The 14,602-nt window shown below is 45.3% G+C and overlaps 1 protein-coding gene and 1 pseudogene across 2 annotated transcripts in view; both read right to left on the bottom strand.

Annotated features, from left to right (window-relative positions):
* The window catches only part of EGLN3 (egl-9 family hypoxia inducible factor 3), a 28,355-nt gene extending 25,356 nt beyond the window's left edge, over positions 1–2,999 (bottom strand). The window contains exon 1 of one of the 2 annotated variants that reach the window (XM_039469070.2): positions 2,578–2,999. In XM_039469070.2, the coding sequence (XP_039325004.1) occupies positions 2,578–2,652 (75 nt within the window). In that variant the 5' untranslated portion in view covers positions 2,653–2,999. Of the gene's footprint in view, positions 1–2,295 lie in introns of both variants that reach the window. The other variant, XM_003924218.3, reaches the window with a different exon arrangement.
* A 4,466-nt stretch (positions 3,000–7,465) lies between these two features.
* On the bottom strand, positions 7,466–8,638 carry LOC101028674 (large ribosomal subunit protein P1 pseudogene; annotated as a pseudogene).
* Between the last annotated feature and the right edge of the window lie 5,964 nt (positions 8,639–14,602).

Genomic DNA, 14,602 nt, shown 5'->3' on the forward strand with positions numbered 1-14,602 from the left:
AAAATATACGTGAAAGATGTACCAGTCAGCTGGGTCTGTATCACTGCTCTGGAAAGCAGCACAAAATAAAGAACTCAGTTGAGGGATGAAAAGTGGCTTAAGAAAAAAAAAGGAATAAAGGTGAAACCAATATAAATCATATAGAAATGGAAAGTGTTCCTATAACGAACTTCAAACAAGAAACCCAAGACCAGGAGACAACACTAAGGAGATTTCTGTATACAAGGAAAGCACACTTAAAACAGTTTACACTAATTGTTTGTTCAAGCCTGGTTTGCATTTGGTTATCATTGGCCAGGGAATGTTCTAATGGAAAGGTGATTTATCTGAAGGGCAGAACTAAGAGCTTTGTGACAAACCAGCCAAAGTAAACCTGGAAATCTGGGTGTGCGGCAGGATAAATTTTCTTTTCAACTCACGACCACCTTCTGACGGGGTCACCTGGAAAGCTTTTCATTCCACCCAAAAGATAACCTATAATTGATGAATCATATCTACAAGATCTTTTTTCCCCTGAACCTAACTTAGTGTTTTTCATTCCATTTGAGTTAAATTCTGGTCTGAAACCCTACCGCTATCCATTAGGTCAAAGCTAAATAAAAACATTTAACTTTTAACATGTTAGTGGCCTCTTTGTACCGATTAATCCTGACTTCCCTCAGAGCAAATTCCACTCTTAGAATGATGAGGAAAAATTCCTAACACCTGAGTTAAGGAGAAACATTCAAAAACCCGATAGGAAGCCATCTGCTCTTCCAGGTTGAAGCTACCAGCACCTCAGCGACGCTGAGGCTGACCCTTCCCCTCCCCCACCCCCGCCACAGAAGACAGCAAGGTGATTTAATACAAAAACCAAACTAGTCAAAGACAAAATGACTAATCCACCACCAAAATGGTAGAAGAGTAAAGTAACACTTTAATCAGTCTTCTACCGAGTTCAGCTAACACTGAAGTTTTCCCCAAAGTAAAATTCAGAAAGCAGCATTTTCTCCTAAGATTTACTTTACTTGTGTGCGTTAATAACAATGCTTTCAGATATTCTATTCATGGCCTCTGGCTTGGAAGGTGTACAGCAACCTATGACTCTTCACCGCGGTCATATCCACCGCCACCCCTTCACTCCCACCGGTTTCCAATCCTCACCACTCGGCCTTCATTGAGAGTGTTCCTCTCAGTGTAACAGAGAACTGAGAGAACAATGGTCTGTTTTGAGACAGAATCAGTCTTGAGACTGATTTGAGAAAACTACATTTATTGTCAAAGAGCAGTGCATAGGTGAATGTCCATCTTCCCTCTCATGCCAATATGCTTTGCTTCGCTGTTTCAGTAAAAGTTTTCCATAGTTCTGAATGCCCATTAACCAGACCAGAAGATACGCGCAAGTCACTCAGAACCGCTACTGTAAAACTGGCTCAACCGCCGTTTAAGGAAAGACCCAGAAAGCTTATCCCAAAGTAATGTGCATGCACCAACATCGCAGTACCTACATGTTACCGTTTTTCTGCCAATCTACCTGTAAATGTTTCCAAGATGAATTACCACCCAGGGAGTCACTTCCTGCTATGTGAACAAAAACACGGTTTCTTTCCGGAGGTGCTTGACTACTCTCTAGTGAGCACTTAACTGGTTGTTTTGAGTGGACTTTGCCATCAATTGATAGGAAAAGGAACGTGGTGGGGTAGGGCTCAGCACCAGGAGAGAATTTTCAGTCAAGAAGATGGTCTTATACTGTGCTGGGTCCCAGAGGGCAGAGGCAGCATTCAGAAGTGGAATTTTACCCTTTCATACCTGCCCAACTTCACAAACCAGCTGCCACATGGCAAAATCACAACTGCCTCCAGAATTCTGAGTGCTTTTGTCGAAATCTCTTCTGACCACAATGAAGGGCAGTACTAGGTGGCTTTAAAGTAGGCGTTTAAGATCTTAAGAACACGTGTGTCTTAGATGATACACAGTGTTTCTAATACCCTTTCCCTCCTTTGGATCTTTGAAAACCTCTTGTCTTAAAATCGGACGAAAGCCACAGCTTGTCCGGCTTTTGCCACCCCACCAGAGCCAATATTTCAAAGTCAACAGAAGGTCATCATCTTGATTCACCTGGGCCCCTTAACGTGGACTTTCGCTCAGAAGAGCTGGGGCGAGGGGTGGGGGGAAGCAGTGAGGAGAGACAAACCAGGCTTCTTGGTTAAAAAACAAAGTTCTCGCTTGCAGCCCTGAGAAGGCGACACGCAACGGACTCCAAGTGCCTCCCGTCCCCGCGGGGGCAGCTGCGGCAGGGCGCCGAGCGCGTCCTACCTTAGACCTCTCCTTGACGTAGTATTTGCCCAGCCGGCTCCCGCAGTAGAGGACCAGCCTGTCGATGAGGGACAGGAGGAAGCTGATGGCCTCGCAGCCCTCCTCGTTGCCCCCGATCCACGTGATCTGGTCTCCCCGCAGGTGTCGCTTGGAGACGCCGGCGCGCGGCCCCGCCAGCTGGCCGTCCCGAAGGGCCCCGGTGCAGTGCAGCTGCTTGACGCGCTCCAGGACGCAGTCGCCCACCACCTCGCCCAGAAAGTTGTCCAGGTAGCAGAAGCCCACCTCGTGCAGACAGGGCACGATGTACTCCAGCGCGATTTTCTCCAGATCCAGCCTCATGATGTGTCCCAGGGGCATCTCGCCCGCAGAGTCGAGGTCCGGGACCCCCAGCGTGCACCCAGAGAGGGAGCAGGATCTACACGAGCGCGAAGCCGAGGCGCGGGGAGCGTGGTCCGGGGTTCAACAACCTGCGCCTGCCACGGTCCCCGAGCCGCCGTAGCGCCAGGGACAGGGGAAAGTTGCTCGCAACTCTCGGGAGAAGGGATCTGCGTTCGGGAACCAGCGGGAGTGGTGCGGGGCTCCACCACCCAGCGCCGGACTCGCCCGGCGAGCAGGGCGGCGCAGAGTCGGAGGACGCCTTTTGGAGATGTGAAGCCGCCACCGCAGCCGCTGCGGCCAGTCTCCGGGAGAGGCAGAGGTCTGGCCCTTAAGCCGGCCGACTCCGCGCGTCACGGGCCCCGCCCCAGCCCCGCCCTTTCCCCGCCTCGGGTCCGCCCTTCCCCCCAGCCCGTCATCCCCGCCTGCTCTAGCCCCTCCGCGAAGGATCCCGGAGAGCCCGGCGCCAACCTTAGTTGTTTGTGACCACGGGAGCAGCTGGAGAACAGACTGAATTTTTAGAATCCGCCGGATTTACATATTGTTTTGCATAAAATCACATAACAAACTTGAAAACCTAGATCTCACATTGAAAATGTAAATGGAATTAACTGCAACATCTCATAGACTTTTGAGCAAAATAATAATCCCAAGAAGCTGGGAGCGGTGGCTCACGCCTGTAATCCCAGCACTTTGGGAGGCTGAGTTGGGCGGATCACCTGAGGTCGAGAGTTCAAGACCAACCTGACCAACATGGAGAAACCCTGTATCCACTAAAAACACACAAATTGGCCAGGTGGCAATTGTGGTGGCACATGCCTGTAATCCCAGCTAATGGGGATGCTGAGGCAGGAGACTCGCTTGAACCCGGGAGGCGGAGGTTACGTTGAACCGAGCGTGCACCATTGCACTCCAGCCTGGGTAACAAGAGCGAAACTCTATCTCTAAATAAATAAATAAATAAAATATATTTATTAAGCAGTGGTCTTAGTGGTCTTGTTCTATCTTTATCTAGTGCCTTTTCTTATTTACTCCATTCCTCTGCTGATTAACCCAGTTCAAGCCACTGAGAGATTAGGAGGTATCTAGTTTTAACTAAAATTAGCGCATTAACAAATATTTCCCTCAGCCCCCACTGTGTGCAAGGCACTCTGTGCTTGAGGAGACGCGGATGAGCACAATGGAGAAATGCTGAGTCATCTCTGATTGAACTCTGCAAATGGTGTATTTTGCTTTGCTTGATGTTTTCATCCACCTGTCAAGCTTCCTATTAAAATACGATGTTTTGAAATTTTACCTCCAAAATTAATCACACGCTTCTGTAACAGAGGTATGTCCCCAGAAGATACACTGTATTCTAGGTCTCTCATTTTTCCCACAAGAGCTGTACTTTCACAAGAGGGACAGACACCACAGAGAAGACTTTTTGGTTATCCACAGATAAGGTGATTTGCTCTATGGAGTTTTGATTCCCTTTCCTACTGAAAACTAGTGATCAGAATCAGGAAAAAAAAAAAAAAGATTCATATATTGCATGCAAAGCTATTTGCACCTTTTTACTTCATATTAGTGTACACTTGGGTTCCTCATTTAAGTTGAAGAAAAGAATGTACAAGTTTTTCAGGTATTGTTAGGATACAATCCCCTATAGCTTTTTCACTTTTCTTCTTCCTCCAGCAGCCCTCTCCTCTCTGCCTCTGAGGGGAGAAAAGGAGGGACATCCAGGACAAGAACTAAGAGTAGAAGAGAGGTGCTGCCACAGGTTGGAAAGAAGTAGACAGAGGCACGTGGTTGAGTATTAACCTGGGGGATGTTGAGGGGGAGGAGTCAGTGGTGGAGTGTTTAAGAAACTTTGGTGAAGGGGGAGGGGGTGGGAAAAAAACTGATGAAACTTCTAGTTACACTGAGAGAGGTTCTCTGCCAAGTCAGTGATTAGTTGGCACCTTTGATATTAGGTTTGAGCAGGAGGTACCCCTCCTTGGGGTAAAGGCTTGAATGGGCCGTCACTGCTCAAGGAGCTGTTGTCTAAATTCCCAAAGCAGCTCCATGATGAGAGGAGACCATCATCCTTGGAACCCTAGTGCTTAGCATTTAGTGGGTGCCTAAGAAATAGTTACTGGAAACTCAATGTCTGACCCTGAGCCACGGCAGCCTCCACTCAGATTCAGTATGTCTGGGCTTATCTGGAAGGATCTATTTGCAAGAGGGGCTGCAGAGCCTCCCCAAAGAGAAGTCTAGGGAAAAGAGTCAGGCAAATTAGCCTGACCCAGCACAAAACCTTAGAGGCCAGTGGAGGGAGTAGTTAGGAGTTCTGCAGGGTGTTTGTCTCTGCGCTTCCTCTCTCTGAGCAGTGAATGTTTGCTGGGAAACAGAGACATAAAGTGAAACCTGGAGGACTGTTCACTTGCAGCAAGGAGTGAAATGAAGTACAATACCAAAAAGGATGAAAGCCCTCCTCTCCACTTCTGCTTGAACCCTGCACAGAAGAAACTGCTTTGGCTCCTGCAGTGACCTCCTCCGAGGGCACTATGGATAATGGGGTGAACAGGAGAAACCTAGTCTAAGGCAGCCTGAGTGTGGACCCTGGTTGGCATAGTGTTGCACATTTTGCAGCTTTGGGGACTGTGTAAACCTCAGTAGATATCCCTGAAAAGGGACAGAATCAAAAATAAGGAAGGTGACAGATAATCCTTAGTAACTGGCTGAAATTTTTCTAGCTGAAGGTTTTTTGTAGATACACCTTATATTTCTAGGAATGATGAGGAGGGAATTTACAAAGGAATGGAAACCTGTAATCGCTGGTGGGGTGTGGAGGTCAGTAAAATACAGAAAATGATACACCCACCTTCCAGAATGAACATGTTGACCTAAGACCTCAAATCCCAGGACTGGGTAAATTTGGTTTTCTATTCAAATAATATTTCAATAATTTCAGAGTAAAATTGTAACTAGTTACAACTAGAGCAATAATCTGAGTTCTAGTGACGATGTTCTAGATTACGCTGGTTGTAAAGCATGGGCAGTTTAGAGAGGAATTCAATCCCTTGGTGCCATCCCCGCTTGGCAAGGGCACTCATTAATCAATCAAGGACCTCTCAATCAGCTCAGGGCTGCCCGCACTGCATTTGGCAGAGGAATCAGAGATACCGTGACTGGAAAAATCAGAGTGTGTGATTGCACGGAGGGACACAGACAGACTGGAGCCAGGCACAGGCTCTGGGTCTGAGCATCAGAGAGGGAAAACCCAGGCTAATTGTTAAAGTGCATTTGCTTTAGTTATTTGTCCACTAATTTGTGTCATAATAATGAATATTAAAATACCTTGCCATAATAACTAAAACAAATTAATTTCCCTACAATTTAATTACAGCAATATTGTCTTCCGGTGTGCATCTGCAGCAGAGATGCAGTCATTTCCAAGCATGTGGAGGAAGAGCGGAGAAAGAAAAATGCTGAGTTTCCCTACCTTTGAATTTGAACTGGAAGGGATCTTAGTGGTCACCCAGTTCACCTTCATTTTCCTACAGATGAGGAAACCAAAAAGTCTCAGTTGAGTGGAAGAGAAGCTTCTGCCTTCTTAACTGTAACACTGTCCTATTTATATATTTTGTTTTCTTTTAATGAGGTAAAATTCACAAAGTGTAAAATTAACCATTTTATAATGAACAATTCAGTGGCATTTAGTACAGTCACAGTGTTATACAACCACCACCTCTCTGGTTCCAAAACATTTTCACCACCCCAAAAGCAAACTGTACCTATTAAGCAGTTATTCCCCATTGCCCCCTCTCCCAAGCCCCTAGCAACCACCCATCTGCTTTCTCTGTGGATTCACCCATTTTAGATATTTCCTAATAATGGAATCACATACTCTGTGACTTTTTGTGACTGGCTTCTTTCACTTACCATAATGTTTTGTACCATTTACCATACTTCATTTCTCTTTATGGCTGAATGATAATTCCATTGTGCAGATACTACCAGTTTGTTTATCCACTCATCCACTGATGGGTATTTGGGTTATTTCCACTTTTTAGCTATTATAATAGTGCTGTTATAAACAGGCATGCATAAGTAATTTGAGTACCTGTTTTCTATTCTTTGGGGGAATATACCTAAGAGTACAATTTTGGGGACATATGGTAAATCTTTAACATTCTTTTTTTTTTTTTTTTTGAGATGGAGTTTCGCTCTTGTCAGCCAGGCTGGAGTGCAATGGCGCAATCTCACTGCAACCTCTGCCTCCCGGATTCAAGCAATTCTGCCTCAGCCTCTCAAGTAGCTGGGATTACAGGTGCCTGCCACCACGCCCAGCTGATTTTTGTATTTTTAGTAGAGTCAGGGTTTCATCATGTTGGTTAGGCTGGTCTCAAACTACTGACCTCAAGTGATCTGCCCACCTCGGCCTTTCAAAGTGCTGGGATTATAGGCGTGAGTTACCATGCCCAGCTTATGTTTAACTTTTTAGGAACCACGAAACTGTTTTCCACAATAGCTGTACCATTTTACATTCCCAACAGAAATATGAGAGGGTTCCATCATGTTTTTTTTTTTTTTTAATTTCTGATGAAAACTGTCTACATATCTTCTTTTTTTTTTTTTTTTTTTTTTTTTTGAAGGTCAGCTTTTTGGCCGGGCATGGTGGCTCACACCTGTAATCCCAGCACTTTGGCTCACACCTGTAATCCCAGCACTTTGGGAGGCTGAGGTGGGCTGATCACTTGAAGTTAGGAGTTTGAGACCAGCCTGGCCAACATGGTAAAACCCTCATCTTTAAATAAAAAATAAAAATAAATAAAGTTCAGCTTTTTATTGAACATATTATAAAAAAGGTTTAGTCAAAAAGCCCAAAGCCCATGTTATCATCAGACTCCTCGGATTCTTCTTTCTTTGCTTCCCCTTTCTTCTCCGCAGCTGGAGCAGCAGCAGCGGAGCGGGCAGGACCTCCTGCGGGTGCAGCACCAGCTGCTGGAGCAGGCCCACCAGCCCCCACGTCACAGATGAGGCTCCCAATGTTGACGTGTGCCAGGGCCTTTGCAAACAAGCCAGGCCAAAAAGGTTCAACATTGACACTGGCCGCTTTAATGAGGGCTTTGATCTTCTCCTCTGTGATGGTCACCTCATCATCGTGCAGAATGAGGGTTGAGTCGGTGAAGGCGAGCGCTGAGACAGAGGCCATGGTGCGGGTGAGTGTGGGGCTGATGCTGCCAGACAAGGTACTAGTCACAGGATAAAGTGAGGGCCTCACCCCAATGCAGCCTTAGCTTCCTCAGCAGGACTGAGCATGTTGGCAGCAGCTGAGGAAAGGGGTCTACGTATCTTTTTTTCCATCAAAGTACTGCCATGCCTGAGGTTCCCTTCCTCCTAGCTGTGCCTGCATATTTGTTTGTGTGTTTTTGCCATACTATATTATCAGAAGCTTTGTCATTATTTAGCATGACTTCAATGTGAGCAAAGGCAATCTTATCTATTGATGAATCAAACATTTTTGCAACACTTGGTACTGTGCTAAAAGTTTACAAACATTACTTCAGTTAATTCTTATAACACCACCAAGAATAGGTACTATTATTCTCCATTGTGAAGGTGACAAAAATGAGAATAAAGAGGCTAAGGAACTTGCCCAAGGTCACTCTGAAAGAGTATACCAACGTAGGGCGAGGCACGATGGCTCATGCCTGTAATCCCAGCACTCTGGGAGGCCAAGGCAGGTAGATCAGGAGTTCAAGACAGACCAACATGGTGAAACCCCATTTCTACTGAAAATACAAATACTTGCTGGGCATGGTGGCAGGAGCCTGTAATCCCAGCTACTCAGGAGGCTGAAGCAGGGAATTGCTTGAAGCCAGGAGGCAAAGGTTGCAGTGAGCTAAGATCACGCCACTGCACTCCATCCTAGGTGACAGAGCGAGACTCCATCTCAAAAACAAACAAACAAACAAGCAAACCATGTAGGACAAAATTTGAGAGATTCCAATGTAGTAACACGGGGGTATGGAGGGAAAATCATTCTGAGCCACATGTCTGGCATAGAAACGAAATGTTTCTGCCCTGAAGTACTCTTTTTCTTGTTTTAACTCTAGTTATAACACTTTCCCCAGTAATGACTATTTTAATTATTGGTTTCTTTACTGATACTTGGTGCAGAAGGGAGATAAGCAAAACTTCCCATAAATTATTTAGTACACTACATTAAGAGTCATTTTCCAAACTACAAATTAGGTTTTGCCCCTTGTTGCGTTCCATTTATGGCCCAGGATTTCCAAGAATCACCAGAAATTCAATGATGCACAGGTCTGTTGAGATCAGTTGGTAATGAGCTGTCCCTCTGTGTGCTGGAGTGTGTGGTCCACCCCTCAGGATACAGGAGTGAATTTATTTTAGTGGAGCCGATGAAATAAGAAGAAAGTGCCCGAAATACATTTCCGGTCTGGAGCTCACTGGTATAAAGTGGGTTTAGAGAAGGAAGGATCTGATGATGTTCCTCTCTCTGAGGAACATCCTACCCCTTCCAGGTGGAAGAGGATGGCAAAGAAAGTTACTTTCTCTATCAGTTCTTGTTTCTCAGCACAGAGACAATTTCCGCCTCTCTCATCTGCTCTTTGATCATCTGGCTGTGTGCAGATTCTGGAAAGTGTGACATTATTAGGAATGCTCGTAAATACCTTCCAACTCAGCTCTCATTTAAGCTGAAAACATCGAAAAAGGCTTTGCATGGCTTATACGAATAGTGTCAAATTGTGTCTTTGTACAGCATTCATTGTATCTTTTTTAGAGTAAACTTTTTATTTTAGAATACTTTTAGACGTACAGGCAGGTCAGGAAGGTTGACATGCAGAGTGCCTGTAAGCCCCACACCCAGTTTCCCCTGTTGTTACTGTCTAGCTTCAGCATAGTACATGTGTCATAATTTATGAATTAATACTGATGCATTATTAACTAAAGTCATGATTTTGTTCAGGTTTCTTTGTTTTTACCTAATGGCCTTTTTCTTTTCCTGGATCCTGTTGGAAGTTTGCAGAGGTAGAAATAAGTTTGTAGGTTTTTAGGGAAGTGTATACCAAGTCAGTCTTCTTAGCCTGTAGCCCTGCAGAAACTTGTCTGAGATCCCCAGTGTGGAATGAGTGGTTGCTTCCAGAATGTGCCTTCTTCCCTTCCTAACAGTTCATATCAGTGGCACCATTGCTATGAGGCCCTCTTTCTACAGCCAGGGGTCTCTGAGGTTCGGGTAGTTGATCCCACCCTTTCCTGCTCCGGGCCTGGAAGTGGGAGGCAGGCAGTGCTAGGCTTCACTGGCCCTGGACTTCCCAGTTCTGACAGACCACTGTGCTTTTCTTCATTTATTTACCTTCTCCCTCCCTCCAGAGAAAAAGCCTGATTGCTCTAAGGCAGTGGGTCTCAAATTCTAGTGACCATTAGAATCACTTGGCCAGCTTGTTAAAACACAAATTGCTAAACCTACCCCTAGAGTTTCTGATTCAGTAGGTCTGGGATGAGGTCTGATAATTTGCATTTCTGACAGTTCCCAGGAGCTGCTTCTGCTGGTCTGAGACCACATTTTGAGAACTGCCATTCCAAGCCAGTCAGTTTATGGCATTACCCTGGTAACTGTTAGTGGTCTAGGGGTGGGCAGGTGACCTGCGCTGGCCAAATCCGTGGTTGAAAACTCTGGTTGTATCCTAGAATCACTTGGGAGCTTCTGAAAAACGACTCACAGCTGGGCCTCACCCCAGTTTAATAAATTAATATTTTAGAAGATAAAGCCTTAGGTATCTGCAGTTTAAAAAGAAAAAATAAATAATGCTACATAATACAAAATAAAAATATAATAGCAATAAGGCCGGGCGCAGTGGCTCATGCCTGTGGCACTTTGGGAGGCCGAGGTGGGTGGATCACAAGGTCAGGAGTTCAAAACAAGCCTGGCCAATATGCTGAAACCCCGTCTCTACTAAAAATACAAAAAATTACCCAGTGTGGTGGCAGGCACCTGTAGTCCCAGCTATTAGGGAGACTGAGGCAGGAGAATCACTTGAACCTGGGAGGCCAAGGTTGCAGTGAGCAGAGATCATGCCACTGCGCTCCAGCCTGGGTGACAGAGTGAGGCTGCGTCTCAAAAAAAAAAAAAAAAAAAAAAGCAATAAACAAATACAATCATGCATTAGTTACCAAAGGGGATACATTTGGAGAAATGCATCATTAAGGAATTTCCTTGTTCAGAACATGGTGGAGTGCACTTACACAAACCTAGATGGCACAGCCCACTATTCCCCAGGCCCCACGGTGTGCCCTACTGCTCCTGGACTGCAAACCTGTACAACATGCTACCCTACTTAATACTCTAGGCAGCTGTAACACAATGGTATTTGCGTATCTAAACATAGCTCAACAGAGAAAAGGTGCAGTCACGATACGGTATTATAATCACATGGGACCACCATCCTATATGTGGTTTGTTGTTGACCAAAATATCATGACGCAGAGCCTGACTGTAATGAATACAGCTACAGCACTTTTGTGACTTCAATGTGCAACAGTGCTGGGAACCTGCTCAAACTGAAGAGAAATGATATTAAAAGGAGAGGTCTCTTTTTCTTTTTTGCTGCACATGAAAAAGGAAACAAGCAGCCCAGTGGCCTCTGGCAGCCGTCACATCCCCATGAAGGGAGCCAGTCTCAGGATGAAGCCAACGCAGAGAAAGGCAGAGCGGAGTACTGAAAGAACTTGGGACCTTGGTGACATCACTGAGCTGCCTATCTTACTGTCCCTGGAGCCTGTCCTACCTCTGCACTTCCAGTTATGTGAGATAATACATATCCTTATTTGTAAAGCCAAATTAAGTCACGGTTTTCAGCTACTAGCAGTCAAAAGCATTCTAACAGATAACACCAAAGAAATCTGTGGTCACCCCATAGCCATAATAAACAGTCCTACCCTTAAAGACACTTTGCCTGGGTATCTTGCATTCTGTGCATTCCAGAGGACCAGCTTGCCCATCAGAAGTCTGACTCCATGGAAAGCAGACAGGGCAACGGGGTGGCTCTCGTTGCAGTCTGTATCTGTGGCTCCTCTCCACTTCTAGCCTGCTCATTTCCAGCTCAGAAATTCTCAGAAAGGAAATGAACAGGATAAGACTTGGCATTTTACCTTATAGTTAAAATAAATAGCTATCTTTTTTGAACATAAGTGAACAATCACATAATAGTCAAATTGGAGGTTACAATTGTATTATTCACAAATGGTTTCCTTAAAGTGCACATTTGTTTTCAATTTCTTTCTTAATATTTATAACAGGAAAATGTTGGTAGAACATAAATAACACTGGAAGCTAGTTGGAACAAAGTAAATGTCCAGCCAATGTTTTACTGTATAAATTTAGTATAATGGGTTATAAAATGGAATATAAGGTAAGAGTCTGTGTGTGTGAGACAGAGAGAGAGGTGTCAAGATGTTATTAATGATTGTTTTTGAGTAAGTGGGAATATGGACCTTCTTATGTTCTGTTGTTTGTATTTTCTAATTTTTTTCTAATGGGCACATGTTGCTTTTATTTTTTTTTTTTTGACATGGAATTTCACCCTGTCGCCCAGGCTGGAGTGCAACAGTGCAACCTCGGCTTACTGCAACCTCTGCCTTCCGGGTTTAAGCAATTCTCCGGCCTCAACCTCCTGAGTAGCTGGGATTACAGGTGTGCGGCACCAGGCCCAGCTAATTCTTTGTATCTTTAGTAGAGACGGGGTTTCACTGTGTTGACCAGGCCGGTCTTAAATTTCTGACCTTGTGATCCACCTACTCATCCTCCAAAGTGCTGGGATTACAGGCGTTAGCCACCGTGCCTGGCCACATATTGCTTTTGAAGAAAGAAAGGAAAAGAACTTTTTTAAGGCTATGGGATTGTTTTGCTACTTAAAAACAAATCTTTCAGTTTCTCCATGGGCTGGCCGTTGGCTTGTTTGAGCTAAGTACCATTCCCAAAATCCTGTGCACTGCTTGGCTGGAGTTGGCTGAAATCCTGTGAACTACGTTTCCCAGATTCCCTTGCCAGCTGGCCTACTTAGATGCTTCCAATGGGAAGCGCTGGTGGGAATCTGCATAAAATGAGAGAGAGACCCATTTTTCTTGTTGCTGTTTTGTTTTGTTTTGTTTAAGCTCTGGCCAGGGGTGCCGCAGTGACCGGCAGCTGCGGGGACTCCAGCAAGCGCATCGGTGTCAGGCGGTGGCCAGCTCCAGCAGCTTCAGTAGCTTCCTGCACTGTCAGATGCCAGACGCTCCTGGGCTCTGATAACATCACCACCTCCCGCCTATTCCTCCTGCCTTTCAAGTGGCAGTGACTTCCTGCAGATACTTATCTCTAGGTTAGCACATGTTCCCCTTTTGGTTCCTCCAAATTTTCCAACACTTCTAAGACCGATTCCTTATGTTAAATCCCCTCTATTTAAAAATACTAGAATGAGGCCGGGCGCGGTGGCTCAAGCCTGTAATCCCAGCATTTTGGGACGCTGAGGTGGGTGGATCACAAGGTCAAGAGATCGAGACCATACTGGTCAACATGGTGAAACCCCGTCTCTACCAAAAATACAAAAAAAATCAGCTGGGCATGGTGGCGCGTGCCTGTAATCCCAGCTACTCAGGAGGCTGAGGCAGGAGAATTGCCTGAACCCAGGAGGCGGAGGTTGCGGTGAGCCGAGATTGTGCCATTGCACTCCAGCCTGGGTAACAAGAGTGAAACTCCGTCTCAAAAAAAAAAAAAAAAAAAAAAAAAAATACTAGAATGAGGCCAGGCATGGTGGCTCCTGCCTGTAAACCCAGTATTTTGGGAGGCCGAGGCAGGTGGATCACCTTGAAGAGGGACACTCAGGCATCTCAGATCAACTTCCCTTTTCCTAAGACTGTAAATTTCCCCTTTCCATTCCTCAGACTGTAAACTGAAGCCCTTTTCATATGTAATTCCTAAGACTGTAAACAGAGACCCTTTTCATATATTAAGCTATGAACCTAAGATTCTTCCACGTGTAACCTCTAAAGTATAAGCCTATATAAAGAAGGGACCTTCTTTTGTTAGGGGAGCTTGGATATTAGGCAAATATGCCACCTGGCTCCCGGCCGAATAAACTCCTTCCTCCAATATTCGGTGTCCGAGAGATGTTTCCTGTGGCTGCTCCTGCAACAACCTGAGGCCAGGAGTTCAAGAGCAGCCTGGCCAACATGGTGAAACCCTGTCTCTACTAAAAATTCAAAAAGTAGCTGGCCGTGGTGGTGCATGCCTGTCATCCCGACTACTTGGGAGGCTGAGATAGGAGACTCTCTTGAATCTGGGAGGCAGAGGTTGCAGTGAGCCGAGATCCTGCCATTGCACTCCAGCCTAGGCAACAAGAGCAAAACTCCATCTCAAAACAATACTAGAATGATGTCTGTTTTCGCAACTGTACACTAACTGATATGTTCTCATATCCTCAGTTTCTACATCAAATTCACTAGCAAACCTGTCAGTTCTACTGCCAAATTGTAACTCCAGCCTCTCCTCTTCCTCTTCTGTCCACAGCCATCACCAGTTCAGACCAGCATCATTTCTCACTGCCGCCGCCTTCTCTCAGATATCCCTACTTCCGCAACCGAAAGGAATGGCAAAAACAGCAACTACTTTTGCACCGACCTAATAGGCCGTCTGACATTGTCCCTCTCAGCTCCTTGTTTATTTCCTACTTAGTCCCTACTAAAACTTGACATTTTGGTCTGTTTAAATAGGTCTGTTTTATGTCTCTCTCTCACAGGAGAATGAGGGCCTGTTTACCACAGTATTTCCAGTGCCCAGCACAGAGCCTGACACAAATCAGCTGTTCACTATATGCTGAATGAACGCTCTGCATATTGAACTATTTCCATAGTCACACATAGAGATGAAGGAAATGTGATTTAATTTCAATAAATTCTGTAT

Source organism: Saimiri boliviensis, chromosome 2 (genome assembly GCF_048565385.1).
Source record: "Saimiri boliviensis isolate mSaiBol1 chromosome 2, mSaiBol1.pri, whole genome shotgun sequence".
Classification (NCBI taxonomy): domain Eukaryota; kingdom Metazoa; phylum Chordata; class Mammalia; order Primates; family Cebidae; genus Saimiri; species Saimiri boliviensis.